Below are 15907 nucleotides of genomic sequence, written 5' to 3' on the forward strand. Positions count from 1 at the left end.
TTTGAACATTTTATAAAGTCATAGAACGGCTTAGGTTGGAAGTAACCTTAGAAATCATCTACTCCAACCTCCCCGCCATGGGCAGGGTCACTTTTTAACTAGACTCAGCTGCTCAAGGCCTCATCCAGCTTAGACTTGAACACCCCCAGAGAAGGGTATCCACATCATCCCTGGGCAACCTATTTCAGAGTCCCACCACCCTTGGACTGAAGATCTTCTTCCAAAGGTGCAGTATAAACCTACTCTCCCTTAGATTAAAACTATTTCTCCTTGTCCTATTGCTAGACATCCTTATGAAAAGTCTCTAGCCTTCCTGTAGGGTCCCTTCAGGATCAAGGCAGCTCAAGATCTTCCTGGAGTTTTCATTTCTCTAGGCTGAACAATCAAAGCACCCCATAACCTATCCTCATAGCAGAAGTGTTCCAGCTCTAGGATCATCTTTGTGGCCCTCCTCTGTACTCATTCCAACAGCTCTGTGTCATTTTTATGATGGGGACACCAGAACTGGACACAGTATTCGAGGTAGGGTCTCACAAGAGCAGAGCAAAGGAGAAAAAACACTTCTCGACCTGCTGGCCACACTCCAGAGCTACTGTCCTCTTCTTTATGCACTTCTTTTCACTTTTAAGCAAATTTCTGGCTTTTGATGATTGCTGCCTTCTTTCTGGGTAGGGAAATAGAATTTTACAGCTTGGAAGCAACATTAGTATATGCTGCTTCTCCCCCCCATCTAGTTTTTGGAGTTAAAATGACTTCTCAGTTGACAACTACAGGAGGCTTCCTATTAAGCTGAGGAACTTAGTTTTAAATTTGACTCTAGTATGCAGCTTGACAAACAAAGACTCACCTTTAGTTCAGTAAGCACAGTTTTATGCCTCTTGTTACATTCTACTTTCTCTATTCGTGTTTTCAAGTCTGCCAGAGTCTTGTCAAATACAGCACACTGCAAAGCATTAAGTTTTTCTTCTAACAGTCTCTGGATAATCTGCAAAGTTATGATGAAAAAAGGAAAGAAGAAAAATAACAATGCAACCTCATAAATTAGGAGATAAATCTATAAAAACATCCTCAACTCTGAACAAGTACCCTGCAACAAACAGAACACCGACAACAGCTGTGCCCCACCAATCAAATAAATCCAGTCACCAATAAGCAGGTGGCTACAGAGACAAGAAAAGTTACTACATCTGTTTTTGGTAAATACAAATGGCCCCTCTTTGCCATTAACTCGGGAAATTAATTTCATTGCACCATGGAAAGTGTATAAAATCTTCTTACATATAAAAAGAACCTTAACAAGAGAATGCATTTCATTTCATGAAGTTCTGTTTACACAAATTAATCCTTTCTCTGACTTTGCCATTCTTGACAGGGACACCGACATTCAGAGAAGATAAACTAAAGACATTCAACATAACTTGGCTTCTGAGATGCATTTTCCCCTAGCAGAAATGCCCTGCATTGCTTTTCTTACAGAAGCTAAAAATGGAGAGATTGATTTCCACAAGGTTTACTTGACACACTTCTTATTTCTATTTTCCCTCCCTCCCATAACTATTTCAGTACAAAAATTTTCCTTAGGAAACAAAAATAAACAAGCAACAAATGTGGTTCAGTCTTCTGCATCCTACATTAATGAGGTTACAACATGCAGTAGCTTATTAATGGCAGAAGGGCACTTTTTTTTTCTCTGAGACCACAGATTGCTTTCCATACCAATGGTGCAATCAGGCAACTAACAGCTCTAAAGAGACCTGCAAAACTCTCTGTTGATTGCACTTCTATTTGGAGACAGACTCTCTTTAAATCTAGGTACACAGTTTTAACTCTTACCACACTGTAGTACCTCCTGTGCTAAGATTCTCCATCCACAGTCACATGAGACTTAAGAATGTAAGTACTTAAGACATTTCAAACAGAACTGCTGCAGCATAGTTTTCAAATGATATTTGGTCTCAAGAACAGGGCTATATGGGACTTCACACAAATTAAGCCACCTTTGTTATTTTAATTATGTCCAATTTTCAACCACAAAAACCAGGAAGCGTTTGAGAGCATGCGTGGGGGACAGAACAGCTGATGGTACAAGTGACAAGTGTGTGTTTGCCTTCTTCACTTTGCTCCTCTCCATTCTACCTTTTCTATTTTTTGGTCAACATCTTTTCTGGCTGTAATTTTCACTTGGAGCTCCGCTTCATAATCTTCTTCGATGTACCGACGACGTTTAGAATGAACATTGTCCATGTCCTCAGATTTGGAACGTTTTCTCCTTGACACTTCACCTGGAACAATTAGATACAACTGCTCGTGAAGTACCTTATTGAAAACAGGTACCTATAGAATGCCACAATTATTGTGAAGCTTCATTTGTACCCAGTTTAAGCTTTTTTTATCCTACACCAGTAAGAACACCTTTGGAAAAACAAGATATTTGATGACATCGAAGCAGAAAAACAGTCCTCTGGGTCTCTGGAGGTCGCTGCCCTTTTGGTGAGTTCTGCTTTGTCATTCACCAAAGCACTGCCCCAAATGAAAACCGGCTCTAGTATCACTATCCCATTCTCCAGAACTTGTCTTCAGCTCTTCCTGCTCCTATCACCACCATGCTGCAGTGAAACATGGCTTCTTAAAAACAAACCAAAATCATCTTCTGAGCTGATAACAAAATTACATTTCATACTGCCTGTATCAGCAGGGAACTTTCTTTTTCTACCTGCCATGAAGTTTTAAGCTGTACTTCCAATCCCTGACCAAAAATCATTCAAATGTTTTTTGCCCCTTCTTAGATAAGAAAGCAAGCAAAAATCCAACAAAAGAACAGGCTCAAACCAGAACTGATTATAAAAGTAATGTTTTATCACTGTGATGAATCAAAAAGGAACTGGAGACTTCATTCACTCCTCCAGCTCCTGACACGATATCCTTCAAAGATCCACAAATAAAACAAGCCTGTCTGGACATGGCTTCTGAGCAAACTGCTCTGGTTGTCCTGGTTTTGAGCAGGGGGTTTGGACTAGATCATCTCCACAGGTCCCTTCTAACCTCAAAGATTCTGTGTTTCTAACATGTGCCACCAGTGAAACACATCAGTTTGAATGTTACGTACTTTTCTCTGTGTATTTCTCCTCTTCTTCCTGGGGCTCTCCTTTAACCTCCTCACTCTCCTTTTTCCACTCCTTCACGTCTTCTAGAAACAGAAGAGAAAACCCTGTATGTTACTTATGCTGACCTACAAAAATCTTACAAGAGTCCTAGTGAACTTAGAATACATATGAAAAAACAATAGGCAAGAAGTAAGCATGACACAGAGGGAATGCAGAGATGAAAAACAATCAGAGGACATCTTCAGAGCAAAGGTTTGAGCTACCACACAACACAGTAAGATTCACTTCTGGATTTGCTTGACTGTCTCAAAGTTAACAATGAAACAATTAAATGAAACAATGGATTTTAAATGAAAAGTTATGGAATTATAGTGGTTCATTTTTCATGATGAAAAAATACCCCCTCCCTACCCAAATATATATCAGTAAGAAATACTAATATGCTGCTTTATTTGTAAATGATAAATTCAACTATTAATTTTATGCCAAGAAAAGTTCTTCTTTTCTCGGGAAATATGAATTTTCAATTGAAGTTTCTTCATAGCACAAAGCATCATAACATAAAACCAGTCAAAATCATACAGTTTAGGAAATCCTTAAATAGATTTTGAATAACATTCCCAAAACACACTGGTTGAAAGGAAGAATGCTAACACTTCTGAAAGCTTCTATTATATGTTCCATGAACCTCCATTATGTGTTTTGTACTGGCTACATTTCTCACCACCTGTGCTTACTAGATGCAACATGTAACTTTTACTCCTAAGATTACATTAAAACCTATCCAGAATATAACACAACAAGCCAGCACTGTTATGTAAACCTTGATCTTTACACTTCAACTTTTATTTTGTTGTTGCTGGAATGTGTCCAGAGAAGGGCAACAAAGCTGGGGGCAGAGGCCTTGAGCACAAGCCCTATGAGGAGAGGCTGAGGGAGCTGGGCTTGCTTAGTCTGGAGAAGAGGAGGCTCAGGGGAGACCTTATTACTGTCTACAACTACCTAAAGGGAGGTTATAGCCAGGAGGGGGGTGGTCTCTTCTCCCAGGCAACCAGCACCAGAACAAGAGGACACAGTCTCAAGCTGTGCCAGGGGAGGTTTAGGCTGGATGTTAGGAAGAAGATCTTCACAGAAAGAGAGATTGGCCTTGGAACGTGCTGCCCAGGGAGGTTTTGGAGTCACCATCACTGGAGGTGTTTAGAAAGAGACTGGATGGGGCACCTGGTGCCATGGTTTAGTTGATTAGATGGTGCTGGATGATAGGTTGGACTCTATGATCTCAAAGGTCTTTTCCAACCTGGTTAATTCTGTTCTATTCTACCACAAAATATTTTAGAGAAATTGGCTGCAAAGATATGCTTGATGCTCTCTTAACAATATATTTAACTTCTATCACAAAAAACATTGGAAAGATTTTGAGTAAGTTGCTTAATAAATCAGCAAAATAAAGGAGTCCAAACCCCAAGACCTGAGATGATGAGACATTTCATTTTGTTAATTTATGCAAGAAATAATATTCATACCACATGAATTCTTCAAAACCAAGCTGATTTATTTTTAAGGTAATGAAATGGCACAGTGCCTCTGCCACCTGGTTTTTAAGACTTATGGATAAGCTTCATGTATTTAATTGTTACCAATAAAATAGGACTCAAAGAATCTAGAGAAGAGTCATTAAGTTCAACAGGGCTTTTGCTGTGACTTACACATTTTAATATTCAGCTGAAAGATAGAAAAGTTCCATGGAAAGATACCATCCTTCATACTTAGAATGTCTATAAAATACTCTCTTCACTAGTAGAAATTTTCAGGACTTTAGGAGGAATTGTCAAGACTTTACTGGATTAGTTCTGAGCTATCCTGTCTAATCTTTTCTCCCAGGCAACCAGCACCAGAACAAGGGGACACAGTCTCAAGCTGCAGCAGGGGAAGTTTAGGCTCGAGGTGAGGAGTAAGCTCTTCACCAAGAGAGCCATTAGTCATTGGAATGGGCTGCCCAGGGAGGTGGTGGAGTCACCATCCCTGGAGGTGTTCAAGACGGGACTGGACACAGCACTTGGTGCCATGGTTTAGCAGTCATGAGGTCTTGGGTGACAGGTTGGACTTGATGATCTCTGGGGTCATTTCCAACCTTATTGATTCTATGATTCTATCTATGGAACTCCTATCCAGTTGAGATATGTTTAAACACTTCAAGTTAGCATAGTCACCATTTCATAAAAAGCTCTACAAGGGGAGGGTTGTGTGTAAAAAGAAACAAAAGAGAAGAAAAAAACCCTCCCCAAGATAATTTGAAACAACAGCATCCTTAATTACAGACAAAAAAAGCAGTGTCCACTTATACATTAGTTATTCATCTGCTTTATTTTCAACAGTGTTAACAGTATGCCAATGAGTGCCCTATGTCAAACAAATAAATATGCTTAAAAGCCTGTATGACAATGACAGACTGTAGAAGACATCCATTCAGTCCAACATAAAAAAGTCTGCTAACTACATGAAGAGATTAAAGCACCAGCTTTCTACACTTGATGCTTTCAAATGTTAACCAGCTGGCCTAGTCATCAGATAAAGTTAGACAAAAACCACTATGACTTAATAGCTACATGGAATGAAAACCATTCAGGATTTGTGTTTTACATGAAACCTTTCCAATATTGTCTCTTGGTGAAAACACAACAGAAAGACTTTTTAATCAAATGGGACTTGTGGCACGCCTGATGAGCACCATGGTTTTGCTGTTACTATTTATTCACACACCAAAGGAAGTTCAAATCCCTCCTTCCCCTCTAGAACAGTAAATTAACACATTTCTCTTCCAACAAATCTTTCTGTTTATGTCTGGCAATTACTCATCTTTCCTTTCTTTCACCCATCACCCCCAGTTTGCAAAATGTATCAGGGAAAGCACCCAAAACAAAGCAACTGTTGAAAATAACAGTTTCTTGAATTATTTTCACTTTTTCCTGGGCCTCAAATCCCATCCTTGGAAATGTTTAAGACTATGTAACACGGAATTGGTAGGTAAGGCTGCACTTTTGATTTAGAAACATGTCCCAGTTGTGCCATTCTAAGAAATTAACAAAATCCCAGAGCTGAATAGAATCTATCAATTTAGAAACTTCTTACCTGGAAGACTTGGCTCATTTGGTAGCATCACTTCAGCACATTCCTCCTTCTCATCACAGGGTTCCTCTTCATCAGACAGTACTAAGAAAGCCTCTTTGGGCAGATTTTCATTGCTTTCCTGCTTGGATGGTGAACTCAAGCAGCTGTCCATTTTCTCTTCTAAATCAGGGACTGTGTCATCCACTGGAAGTAGAGGACCTTTTGAAAAACAGCTCAGCTCATCTTCAGCAGGTGCTAGTTTTTCCAGAATTGGAATAATTTCATCTGTTTCCATAGAGTCAGTAGTGTCCAAGACACTTTCATTTGGCTTTTCTGTCTTCTGAACAGTGCTATCTGAAAGATCTGCAGTGCTGTCTTGTTTGTCGTCCTTTGGTTCCTGATCAACTTCCATACTGCTAGAGATGGCCTCTTCTCCAACATCATCTCCAGCAGTTACTCTTTCAGCTTTCTTTTCCTCATCTGAGGAACTAGAATTAGTAACTGAGTCCTTTGTTTCTTCCTTCTCTTCTGAAGGGTCACTAGTATTACAGATTGATTTACTTTCACCTTCTGATGGGACATCACTCTCTCTTTGGTCCAAATGATCTTTTGTATTATTTTCTTCATGGAAGTTATCTTTATTGCTATCACACACTTCATTTTTAATCTCACAAGCTAAAGCACCTTTATCAGTATCAGTGTCTTTATCTTGCTTGGGAGTAACATCCTCTGGAGACAACGTTAGGGGTTTGGATTCTATGTCACTGACTGTGTTCCCTGCCCTATTTTCAGGACTTTTGGCTTCACTAATTTCATCAGAAACTGGTTTTTCTTCTTCAGAGTTAACACATAAATCCACTACGCCATTAACTTCCCTCTTGTCCTCAGTACAGTCTGTACTGCTTAAAGGGGAATTTAAATCAGAATCTCCATTCTCATGTTTTCCATTTACCAATTTAACTTCAGGTGTCTTTAACAGCTCCTCTTTAACCTTATAGACAACTTCAAGCTGTTGCCGATCACTTGCTCTCATTGTCTTTCGTGCTTTGAAGACTTTTTTCTGAGGTTCATCTGTGCTATCCATCTTCACCCTTGAAAAAAACAGTTGAGAAAGAACTGTGAAGGCAACAGCTTATCATCAAGTTACACAGTTCCTATGAAAGGCTGTTAGCATTTAAGACATTTTAAAGCAAACTGATTTAACTGGATCTACAAAGCCAAATAAACAGCGGACAACACACTTAAATCTTGTTTTTACTCAGAGGTGTATCCAAGTTTCTGTCTGCTGCATGAACACTTTCATGTGAAGATCACTAAGATTCCATCATAACATTATGCAGTGATATTCTGATTACACATTTAAGACCAGTCATCTTGTAGGATTGTTATAGCAAGCCACAGAAGTTTTGAGAGGCCTTGAGCACAAACCCTACGAGGAGAAGATGAAGGAGCTGGGATTGTTTAGCCTGGAGAACAGGAGGCTCAGGGGAGACCTTATTACTCTCTACAACTACCTGAAGGGTAGCTGTAGCCAGGAGGGGGCTGGTCTCTTCTCCCAGGCAACCAGCACCAGAACAAGAGGACACAGTCTCAAGCTGTGCCAGGGGAGGTTTAGGCTGGAGGTTAGGAAGAAGTTCTTCACAGAAGGAGTGACTGCAACAGGGGAAGTTTAGGCTGGAGGTGAGGAGAAAATTCTTCACTGAGAGAGTTGTTAGCGGTTGGAATGGGCTGCCCAGGGAAGTGATGGAGTCACCATCCCTGGAGATGCTGATGACAGGATTGGACGTGGCACTTGGTGCCATGGTTTCATAGTCATGAGGTCTTGGGCAACAGGTTGGACTTGATGATCTTTGAGGTCTTTTCCAACCTTATTGATTCTATGAAAATTTCCTACTCAAGGAAAAGTGAGGCTTTTGCCCTCTGTATTATTTTATTCATTCTATCCACCCATGCAAATAATAAGAAAAATGTTTTAAGATCTACTTTAAAAAAAAAAAAAAAAGATAAATAGAATTAATCCAGCATTGCATTTTCTTAACCACAACAAAATCTTACTTATTTTTATTAAACTAAACATAGGGATTTTCCCTCCACATGGTCCTGTTTTAGGACCTGGTTTAAAAGGATCAGATGATAATGTCGTTCAATAGCAGAAAGCAGACAAGACACTTGCTATACCCTACATGAAACTCAGCAACTGTGATCTGGAATCAGCTGATGCTAACCAATTTAGCTCTACTGGAGCTACTACATCATCTTGAGTTACTACTGCTTTTAAGTTTTTCACAACATGCAAATATTTACTTGGATTACAGTAGTTAAAAGATATTACATCAAGTGGAAAAAAACTAAGGCAATTCTTTCTATGTTATTTTTTCCTCAAGTAGCAGGTATATAAATGTTATTTACTGATACAGCAGAATTATTACACAAAGGATGGCTTTAGTACTGTTTATTTTGTACCTTCCCCAAAACCACTTTAATTCATAGAGCTGAGAAATTCGTTAATAAACTGTATTTTGTCTTTTCAGATGAGGTATGAGGGGTTTTTAAAATATATATATATATATATATATAAAAAGCAGGATGCTTGCCAAAACTAGCTCAGATCTTTGATGATCTTGTAAAACCAAGTCATAGAATACACAAAGGACTTCACAGCCTCTGTGTAACTGAATGAATAAACTTGAACTTCTAATCTATTTCCAAATTACATTTACCTTATATTTTAGGATTTTATATCTAAAATCTTACAGCCTAACACAGTTCTACAGTGAAACTATAAACAACAAAACTGCTTCCCATTAAATTCCATTATTAGGTGATTGAGTAACTCATGTATATTTTCAGCTCAATTTCACAATCTTTTGAAATCCAATCATGACCAATAAAAGCTACCATAAATGACAAAATTATAATGATAGATAAGACTATGATCATGAAATGCTCACTGACAGCAAAGTATCATATACCACCGCAGACCAGCCTTAAAAGTATTTCCAGCCATACCCACAAGGGAGCACACTGTAGCTAATTACCAGATCTCACGTGAGAGCTGAGTAAGAGAAACAAATATATCAGCAACCAGTCCAGACAGGTCTGGTCATACCAGTAAAAGCCAATCAGCAGTCATCTGATAAATATTGCCTTCCAGTCTTTCATATGGGTGAGGAGGCCGCCCTTCAGAGAGCAACGCAGAGCGGGTGACACAAATTCAGTCTTGCACAAATAATTTAAAACTAGTAGTGTTCAAAATGAATGTATGTTGGTGGTCTGCCCTTACACTTCACAACACACAGTTTAGCTACGTTTGCTATGCACTTCCCTCACCTGATCCTTGTGTCTTTCAGTTCACGCGACCATGAAACAAGGAACCAAGTGGCCCAAGCAATAAGCAACGGAAGGGCATCTTTGATTTGGAAGACAGGCGTTTGTACAGAACGCACAAATTGACTCCTTCGTGTAAGAGCTAAGTGTGTAACCGTCAGATGCTGTAAATAAGGTGCTAGGTTTTGGGTTGCTTTGACATTTTTTAAACACAATAATCAATTTCGAAACACCGACACATGCACAAGCATTGTGCATATTTGTTTAGATATAAATTATGAGAATTCCATCTTTCATTTGAAACTTGAACATATACTGCAGCACGAGAGACAAACACACCATTAGGCACCTCCCTCCAGTATTTGCAGATTTCTTTCTCATGATCAAATGTGTGCTGCATGGCAAAACCAAAATGTACCAGTGTAGCTAGGAACTTGTGAAGGACTCCTCTCTCAGCCAATTCAATTATTTTCCCCTCTATTTCCTTATTTTTATTATTATTATTCTGCAGAACGACTGCAACTCTAAAGCATCAAAGGAAGGCACTAACACTTAGCTGCTACAGATTAGCCTATAAGCATGTACTCCTATGAGCAGCCCAAGAGCTGCTCAAAACGGCAGCCAATCAGCAAGCAGCTGCCTGAATCCTGCCTGGTAACAGGCAGCAGACAAAGAAGGTCATGGAAACATGGAGGGGGGAGTAAGCTGGAGTCTAAACAATAGTGCACAATGGGGTTTGCATAATATCACCTGTCTAGAACAGCGCTGGCACAAGGTTCCTGATGTGCACACAGTGACAGCTAAAAACACCATAACCATTAAACATTTGCCAAAAGCACACGAACTACACGGAGGAAGTAAAGCATTTGATCGTGAAAAATCAATGCTCAAATATTCGACTCCACCTAAACTGTAGCACAGCCAAATCATGGAAAGCAAAGCAGCAAATGGCGAGGAGTATTTTGTTCCAGATGGAGAGCACCAAAGAATGAAAGTGGTGAATAGAACCTACCTTTTAAGCAGTGCTTCATAAAAAGCAGTTTTCGGTTGAAATCCTCTATAGCAGTGTTGATGTGAATTGTCAGAAATCTAAAAGCTACTTTCAAAAACGAAAAAAAATAACCCTTTGTGATCTCTTCTTAGAGCACATGTGCTGCAATCATGTGACAGCAATCTGTTTTTCTGCCACTAATATGTCTACTGGTGTGACTGAGTGCAGGATACACACCCAAGATGCACATAAAACGATGCCTTTATTTTAAAGCGCAATACACAAAACAGAGGGCACACGAAAAGCGCAAGTAAAATTTCTTCTAGCAAACCACAAGTGATTTGAGTTCTTCCTCCCTTTTAGGCTACAGCTATGTTAGTGTTGGCCGAACAAAGTGAAAAGAAGGTGCCATTTTCTGAGGAAAAAGGTACGTCACCATCCTGCTCTATTGCACCTAGAGCACATCCAGCACAACATGCTCCACTGCAATTAAAAAGAATCAAAACAAATCTTTAGCTTATTGTGTGTGTCCCCCCCGCACCGTGTTTAATATCCAGAATTGAGGTTTGCAGTGTGAGAAACAGCAGCATGTTCCCCCGCAGCACAGCCCTGTAGTTCCTCAGGCGGGCCTGAGGGGGAGCCCGCCGCAGCCCTGGCCCCCTTTGTGGCCCCTCCCCGCGGGATGTGCTCTGGCACCGGGGGGTGGGGAGGGGGGGGAACGGGCTCGAGGCCCGCACCGATTGGCTGCAAGCAGCAGCTGCACGGCAGCCAATCAGACGGCAGCTCCTTAAATCTTGCCCAGCAACAAAACCCCACGAGGCCGTCGGGGAGAAGTCGGCCACGAACACGGGGCCCACGGCGCTGGCAAGCAGGCTTTGCATCCAGCTAACCAGGTTTTCCAAAGAGCTGGTAAATGACACAAGAAAGAGTTAAGGGTTTTCAGTTTGAGACCTGGAGAGGCACAGGAGTGCAGCGCACAGATTCAATGTTTAACGTCCAGGCACATTTTTTAGACTATTTTAAGACTACTGCGTTTCTGTGATGTTTGACCTGAAAAGCTGCCGAGGATCCAGCCGAGGTTCAAATACTGCAGCTGGTTTCCTTTCTTCAAATACTGTGCAGTGCACACGCTTTTCAGGTGTCCCAACAGAAGCATGGAACTCGGCAATGTGACTTCTCTCTCACCTTTACAAACTTTGCCTTTTGAAGAACCAGTTTGTAAAACATTTAAGTCCACAGGTGTATCTATACTGGAGAAAAACGCTCAATCGTACAGTTACAAGCTTGGTAAACCAGAGTAAATTGTCGGTACAGTCTCAAGCAAGTTGTATGGTCTCGTGGAGTGTACTTGATCGACAACTTCACATACAAACTTGAACTACACTCTCATCATTTTGGTGTCACAGTGAACTAAGCGGTTTTCCCGTGTCTTCCTCTACCTCCAGAGGATAATGGCACCTTTGATGTTAGCTCATGAACCTGTCTCTCATACTGCATTAGTAGTTTCAGGAGGTTGGGTTTTTTTCTCCATGAGGCTGCTATGCCTTGTAGGACAAATGGATTCCTCGTGACAAAAATGGACTGGCAGTCCATATACGTAACTAAGATCTTTCATCTGCTGGTAGTCTTGCAGAATAGTCCTTACATGATTCATCAGTTTATGCCTTGGTAACTACTACATATGAAACATGCATTTGAAAACAGAAGAATGTAAAAGAAGTGAGAATCTTTCCTAGACAACTTTTAGTTAAAATACATATCCTGAACAGTCTTACACAAGCAACTCAAGTGCCTTAGAAACACACGATCTTTAGCACATGAAGCTTAAGCTCCTTCTCCAAGAAGAGTTTTTACTTTTCCTGTAAACTAAATTTTAAGAGTCATTTAAAGGTCATTAAACCAGCAAAACCGCTTGAGTGGAACTCAACCAGAGCAACAGGGGTAGATACTGTGTTTTCTTATTTCCCACAAGTATCAGAGATTTCAGTTTTTATCAACAACTCAAACCACAAGCTTTCAATTCAAGAACTGCTGGTTCTGTAACAGCAAAATTGAGCTTTCTTACTGACTGATTTTTCAGCCCAAACTAAAGTACTATGTATATTTCTTTCTGTAAAAAACAGAAGCTTTATCTATAAAGCTGAATTTATGCATTTTAAGACATTTGTTGAATATTTTGCTTATACACAGTTTAAATGTTATACTGAAGTTCCATCTTCAGCACGGGATTAAGAGTTGCCATTATCATTAAATATAAGCAGGAAGCTCATATTACATAAATTCCATAGGTGGACACTAACTGCCAGAACAGATCTACAATCAAAAACTTGTTCAATTTCTGATATTCCAAACTTAAACTGGCTGCGGGAGAGTTCCTCTGCATGAACCAATCCGCAACCGTGAGGCGGAGCCACGGCCAAATCTGCCCGGCAACCGGCTAAAAATAGAACGGGAGCCCTTCAGCGTCGCCAAAACGGGGCAAGACAGAGCGCAGCGCATCCCCGCCGGTGACGGAAGGTGGCGTAGCGCAGGCAGAACCCGGCACGGGGATGAGAACGTGCCGTGCGCGGCTGCCGCCGCCCCGAGAGCGCACCCACGACGCTGCCGAGGAGGCGCAGGGGAACCGCTGCGCTGCAAACACGAGGAACCAAGGGCACGCAACCGTCAAGTTTTGTACCAAAATCAGAGGCGTTAGAGGTGCAGTGGCACACTTAGCTCGCTCAGAGGGCTGTATGTTTTGTTGGGTATTTTTGAAAGAGAAGAAAAAAAGTAATTCTGACGTAATTATCTCTTCACATTAGAAGATAGGCATGTAAGCTGCACATCATCCTTCTTGTCTTCGTTACTAAGCATGCAGGAACAGCAACAAAAGTCTTTCTTGCTCTGTTTAATGCCCTATGTCAGTTTGGTGACATGAAAATTCAGTTATCCACAACATCTGCAAGAGATGTTATCAAATTGTCATGAAAAGTGGACTTCATACTTAGATTCCTCTTTGGCTCCCAAAGTTATGCTTAGCAAGTCACACCTCACCAGGCACGCCTGTACAATTTGTGCACTCGCACTAAAGGCAAGCAAGCTGAATCCAGAAATGAAACTCCCTAAGAAGAATGTTCCAAAATGGTTCACAAGTTGTGTAAGAAAGAGGTTAGATTTCAACATGCTCACACTAAGGCATTTTAAGTGAGTAAGAAAAGGAATGAACCTGTGCCAAGTAGGGTTTGCAGCACTGCAAGAATGCACAATACAGTTGAATAAATGGACAGCAGGGAACATTGCAAGGGTCGTACATTGCAACAAGAACAACAAAACCCCAAACAAACAAAAGAAAATACATATTGAAAACTATCCTCAGATACAATGTTTCTCCCAGTTCTGCTACTATAGCCTATGCACAACTTATTCATTATAATCTTGCCTCAAATTCTGAAGACAATTCAAGGAATTAGACTACAGCTTAATGCTACTATAATACAAAATACAATACCAAAATATTTGATAGAAAAATGTTGTCTGTCACTAAGAAAACATTAATTTGCACACTGTTTAATTGATGGGTTGTTGTTTCCCATCCCTGACAAAGGCAGTTCGAAGGTTCACCAGAATGAGGACAAAATCCTTCTCGAATTTCATGAGGAAAACTGATTTCTTTAGACATCTTTTCTCAGACAGCCTCACTTCACAGCAACAGTGTTGCTGCAAAGACTCACTGCATTCATCTGTGGCCACCAGAGACTACCACCGTTGCTAAGCAACATCTCTTAGTTTCATCTCAGTTTTGACATTGCCATTTGGGAATAGTCATTGAAACCTAATGCTCTTTTAATAACCCCATCTCGTTCCTCATTTCCCAAAGATCTATAATGCACCAATTACGTAACAGCAGATACCAAATTAAAAAGTGAGCTTTTGAAAGCTGTTTTATAAAAGTAAACCAAACAGATTTTTCAGGAACCAGTGAGTGCTTTTTCTTTATAAACAGGAATCTGCCAATACAGTTCCTGTTTTGGTGATCCTCTCCCATAAAGACTCTTTTCCCCCAAATCTGCACATGAAACCATCAAAAATCAGAGGCAGTAAAATAAGAAAACCTTCTTTTCTCCAATACATTTTTTTATACAACTGTGTATCTCTTCTGCAGATAAAATGTCTTTGAATAGTTGCATGTAACAAGAAACAGTCATCACAGTGCTACAGAAACCCTGCTCAGTTTCAGTGACTGTGTTGCCTTTTCTGATTTCTAGTTTCTCCACTTAACGTAAGAAAAGTAACACCAATAATAAATAATAATAAAAAATCACAGCACAGATCAGTTAGCATGTTATCTAGATTTATTTTACTCTTGGAATACGAATAGTCTAGATAAGAGATTGAGCTCTCTCAGACAAAGAATACCGCACACGTGCCTATACATGTACTCCTTTTATCTTACCAGAAAAGGAGCAATCTAAACAATCTTTGATGACTCTACCAATATGCCAGGTTCAACCAGCAGATTCCACAGTGGCAGAAGAAGAAAAGAGACTGCAAAACATCCATGCAGTCAGCGTATTTTCATGGGCAGTACTGCTATGAGTTAACTGCTCCTTGAGACACTGCCCACAGAGACTGTCATCTAACCCAGAGGCTTACTACCAAACAATACCTTACAGGCCAGAATCTTGTGGCCCACATGGTTACTTTGCACATTTTAAGTAGAGTAGCAGTATTTTAAAAGGCAATGAGTTTTCCAGAACTCTATCAGAATAAGCAAAAACACTGACTGAAATAGTTTAGTCAGCATTCATACAGAGTCCCATTCTCATAAACTCTCTTCTCACCTTACTAAGTATTAAGAAGTATTCCTGACTGTTTTGTAGTAAGAGTTCTTTCTGTTACATGAACTATATGCTGTCACATTTTCCTTTGGGCTGAGTAAGAATTGTGGGAGAGAGAGAAAGAGGATGACATTCTATGTATGCCCTTGGGATGAGAACTAAGTAAAGTGGAATCATGCATGCACTTCAGGCAACTGCTCTTAAAATCACAGCCTTAAACTCCTCAAGGGAAAAAAGCAGGCAGTTAACTAGGAGATGATAAACCAAACTAATGTTCTATCAATGCCTCATGAACACAGAGTAAGGAAAGAAGAAGAAAAAAACCTAGCCAGAAGTAATCCAGCTATTGCACTTTCTCCTGTTGGAATATGGTTCTTAGTAAAAAGGTGTCAGCTAGGGAGTCTAGGGAGTTTTATATCACTCTATTGAAAATTATTTCAGAGCAGTATCAGATTGACAAGGGAAACACTACAGAGAAAGAGGGTTTCTGTTTTCATTTCAGGACTTGGAGTAGAACCTTCTGGTGGATATGCTGCCAGACCACATCAACAAGGCAGACA

At 40.2% G+C, this 15907-nt stretch overlaps 1 protein-coding gene across 8 annotated transcripts in view; it reads right to left on the reverse strand.

Annotated features, from left to right (window-relative positions):
* The window catches only part of ATF7IP (activating transcription factor 7 interacting protein), a 70002-nt gene that overhangs the window by 26516 nt on the left and 27579 nt on the right, over window positions 1-15907 (reverse strand). For 7 of the 8 annotated variants that reach the window (XM_068142624.1, XM_068142623.1, XM_068142619.1 and 4 more), the window contains exons 2-5: window positions 6234-7303; window positions 3107-3187; window positions 2137-2282; window positions 848-985 (exon numbers count right to left, since the gene is read on the reverse strand). In XM_068142624.1, coding sequence (XP_067998725.1) covers window positions 848-985; window positions 2137-2282; window positions 3107-3187; window positions 6234-7303 — 1435 coding nt within the window. Of the gene's footprint in view, window positions 1-847; window positions 986-2136; window positions 2283-3106; window positions 3188-6233; window positions 7304-10551; window positions 10614-15907 lie in introns of those variants that run through there. The other variant, XM_068142620.1, reaches the window with a different exon arrangement.

This window comes from Melanerpes formicivorus, unplaced genomic scaffold (assembly GCF_026170545.1).
Source record: "Melanerpes formicivorus ecotype bairdi unplaced genomic scaffold, bMelFor1.0.p_v2 SCAF_8, whole genome shotgun sequence".
In the NCBI taxonomy this organism is placed as follows: Eukaryota; Metazoa; Chordata; class Aves; order Piciformes; family Picidae; genus Melanerpes; species Melanerpes formicivorus.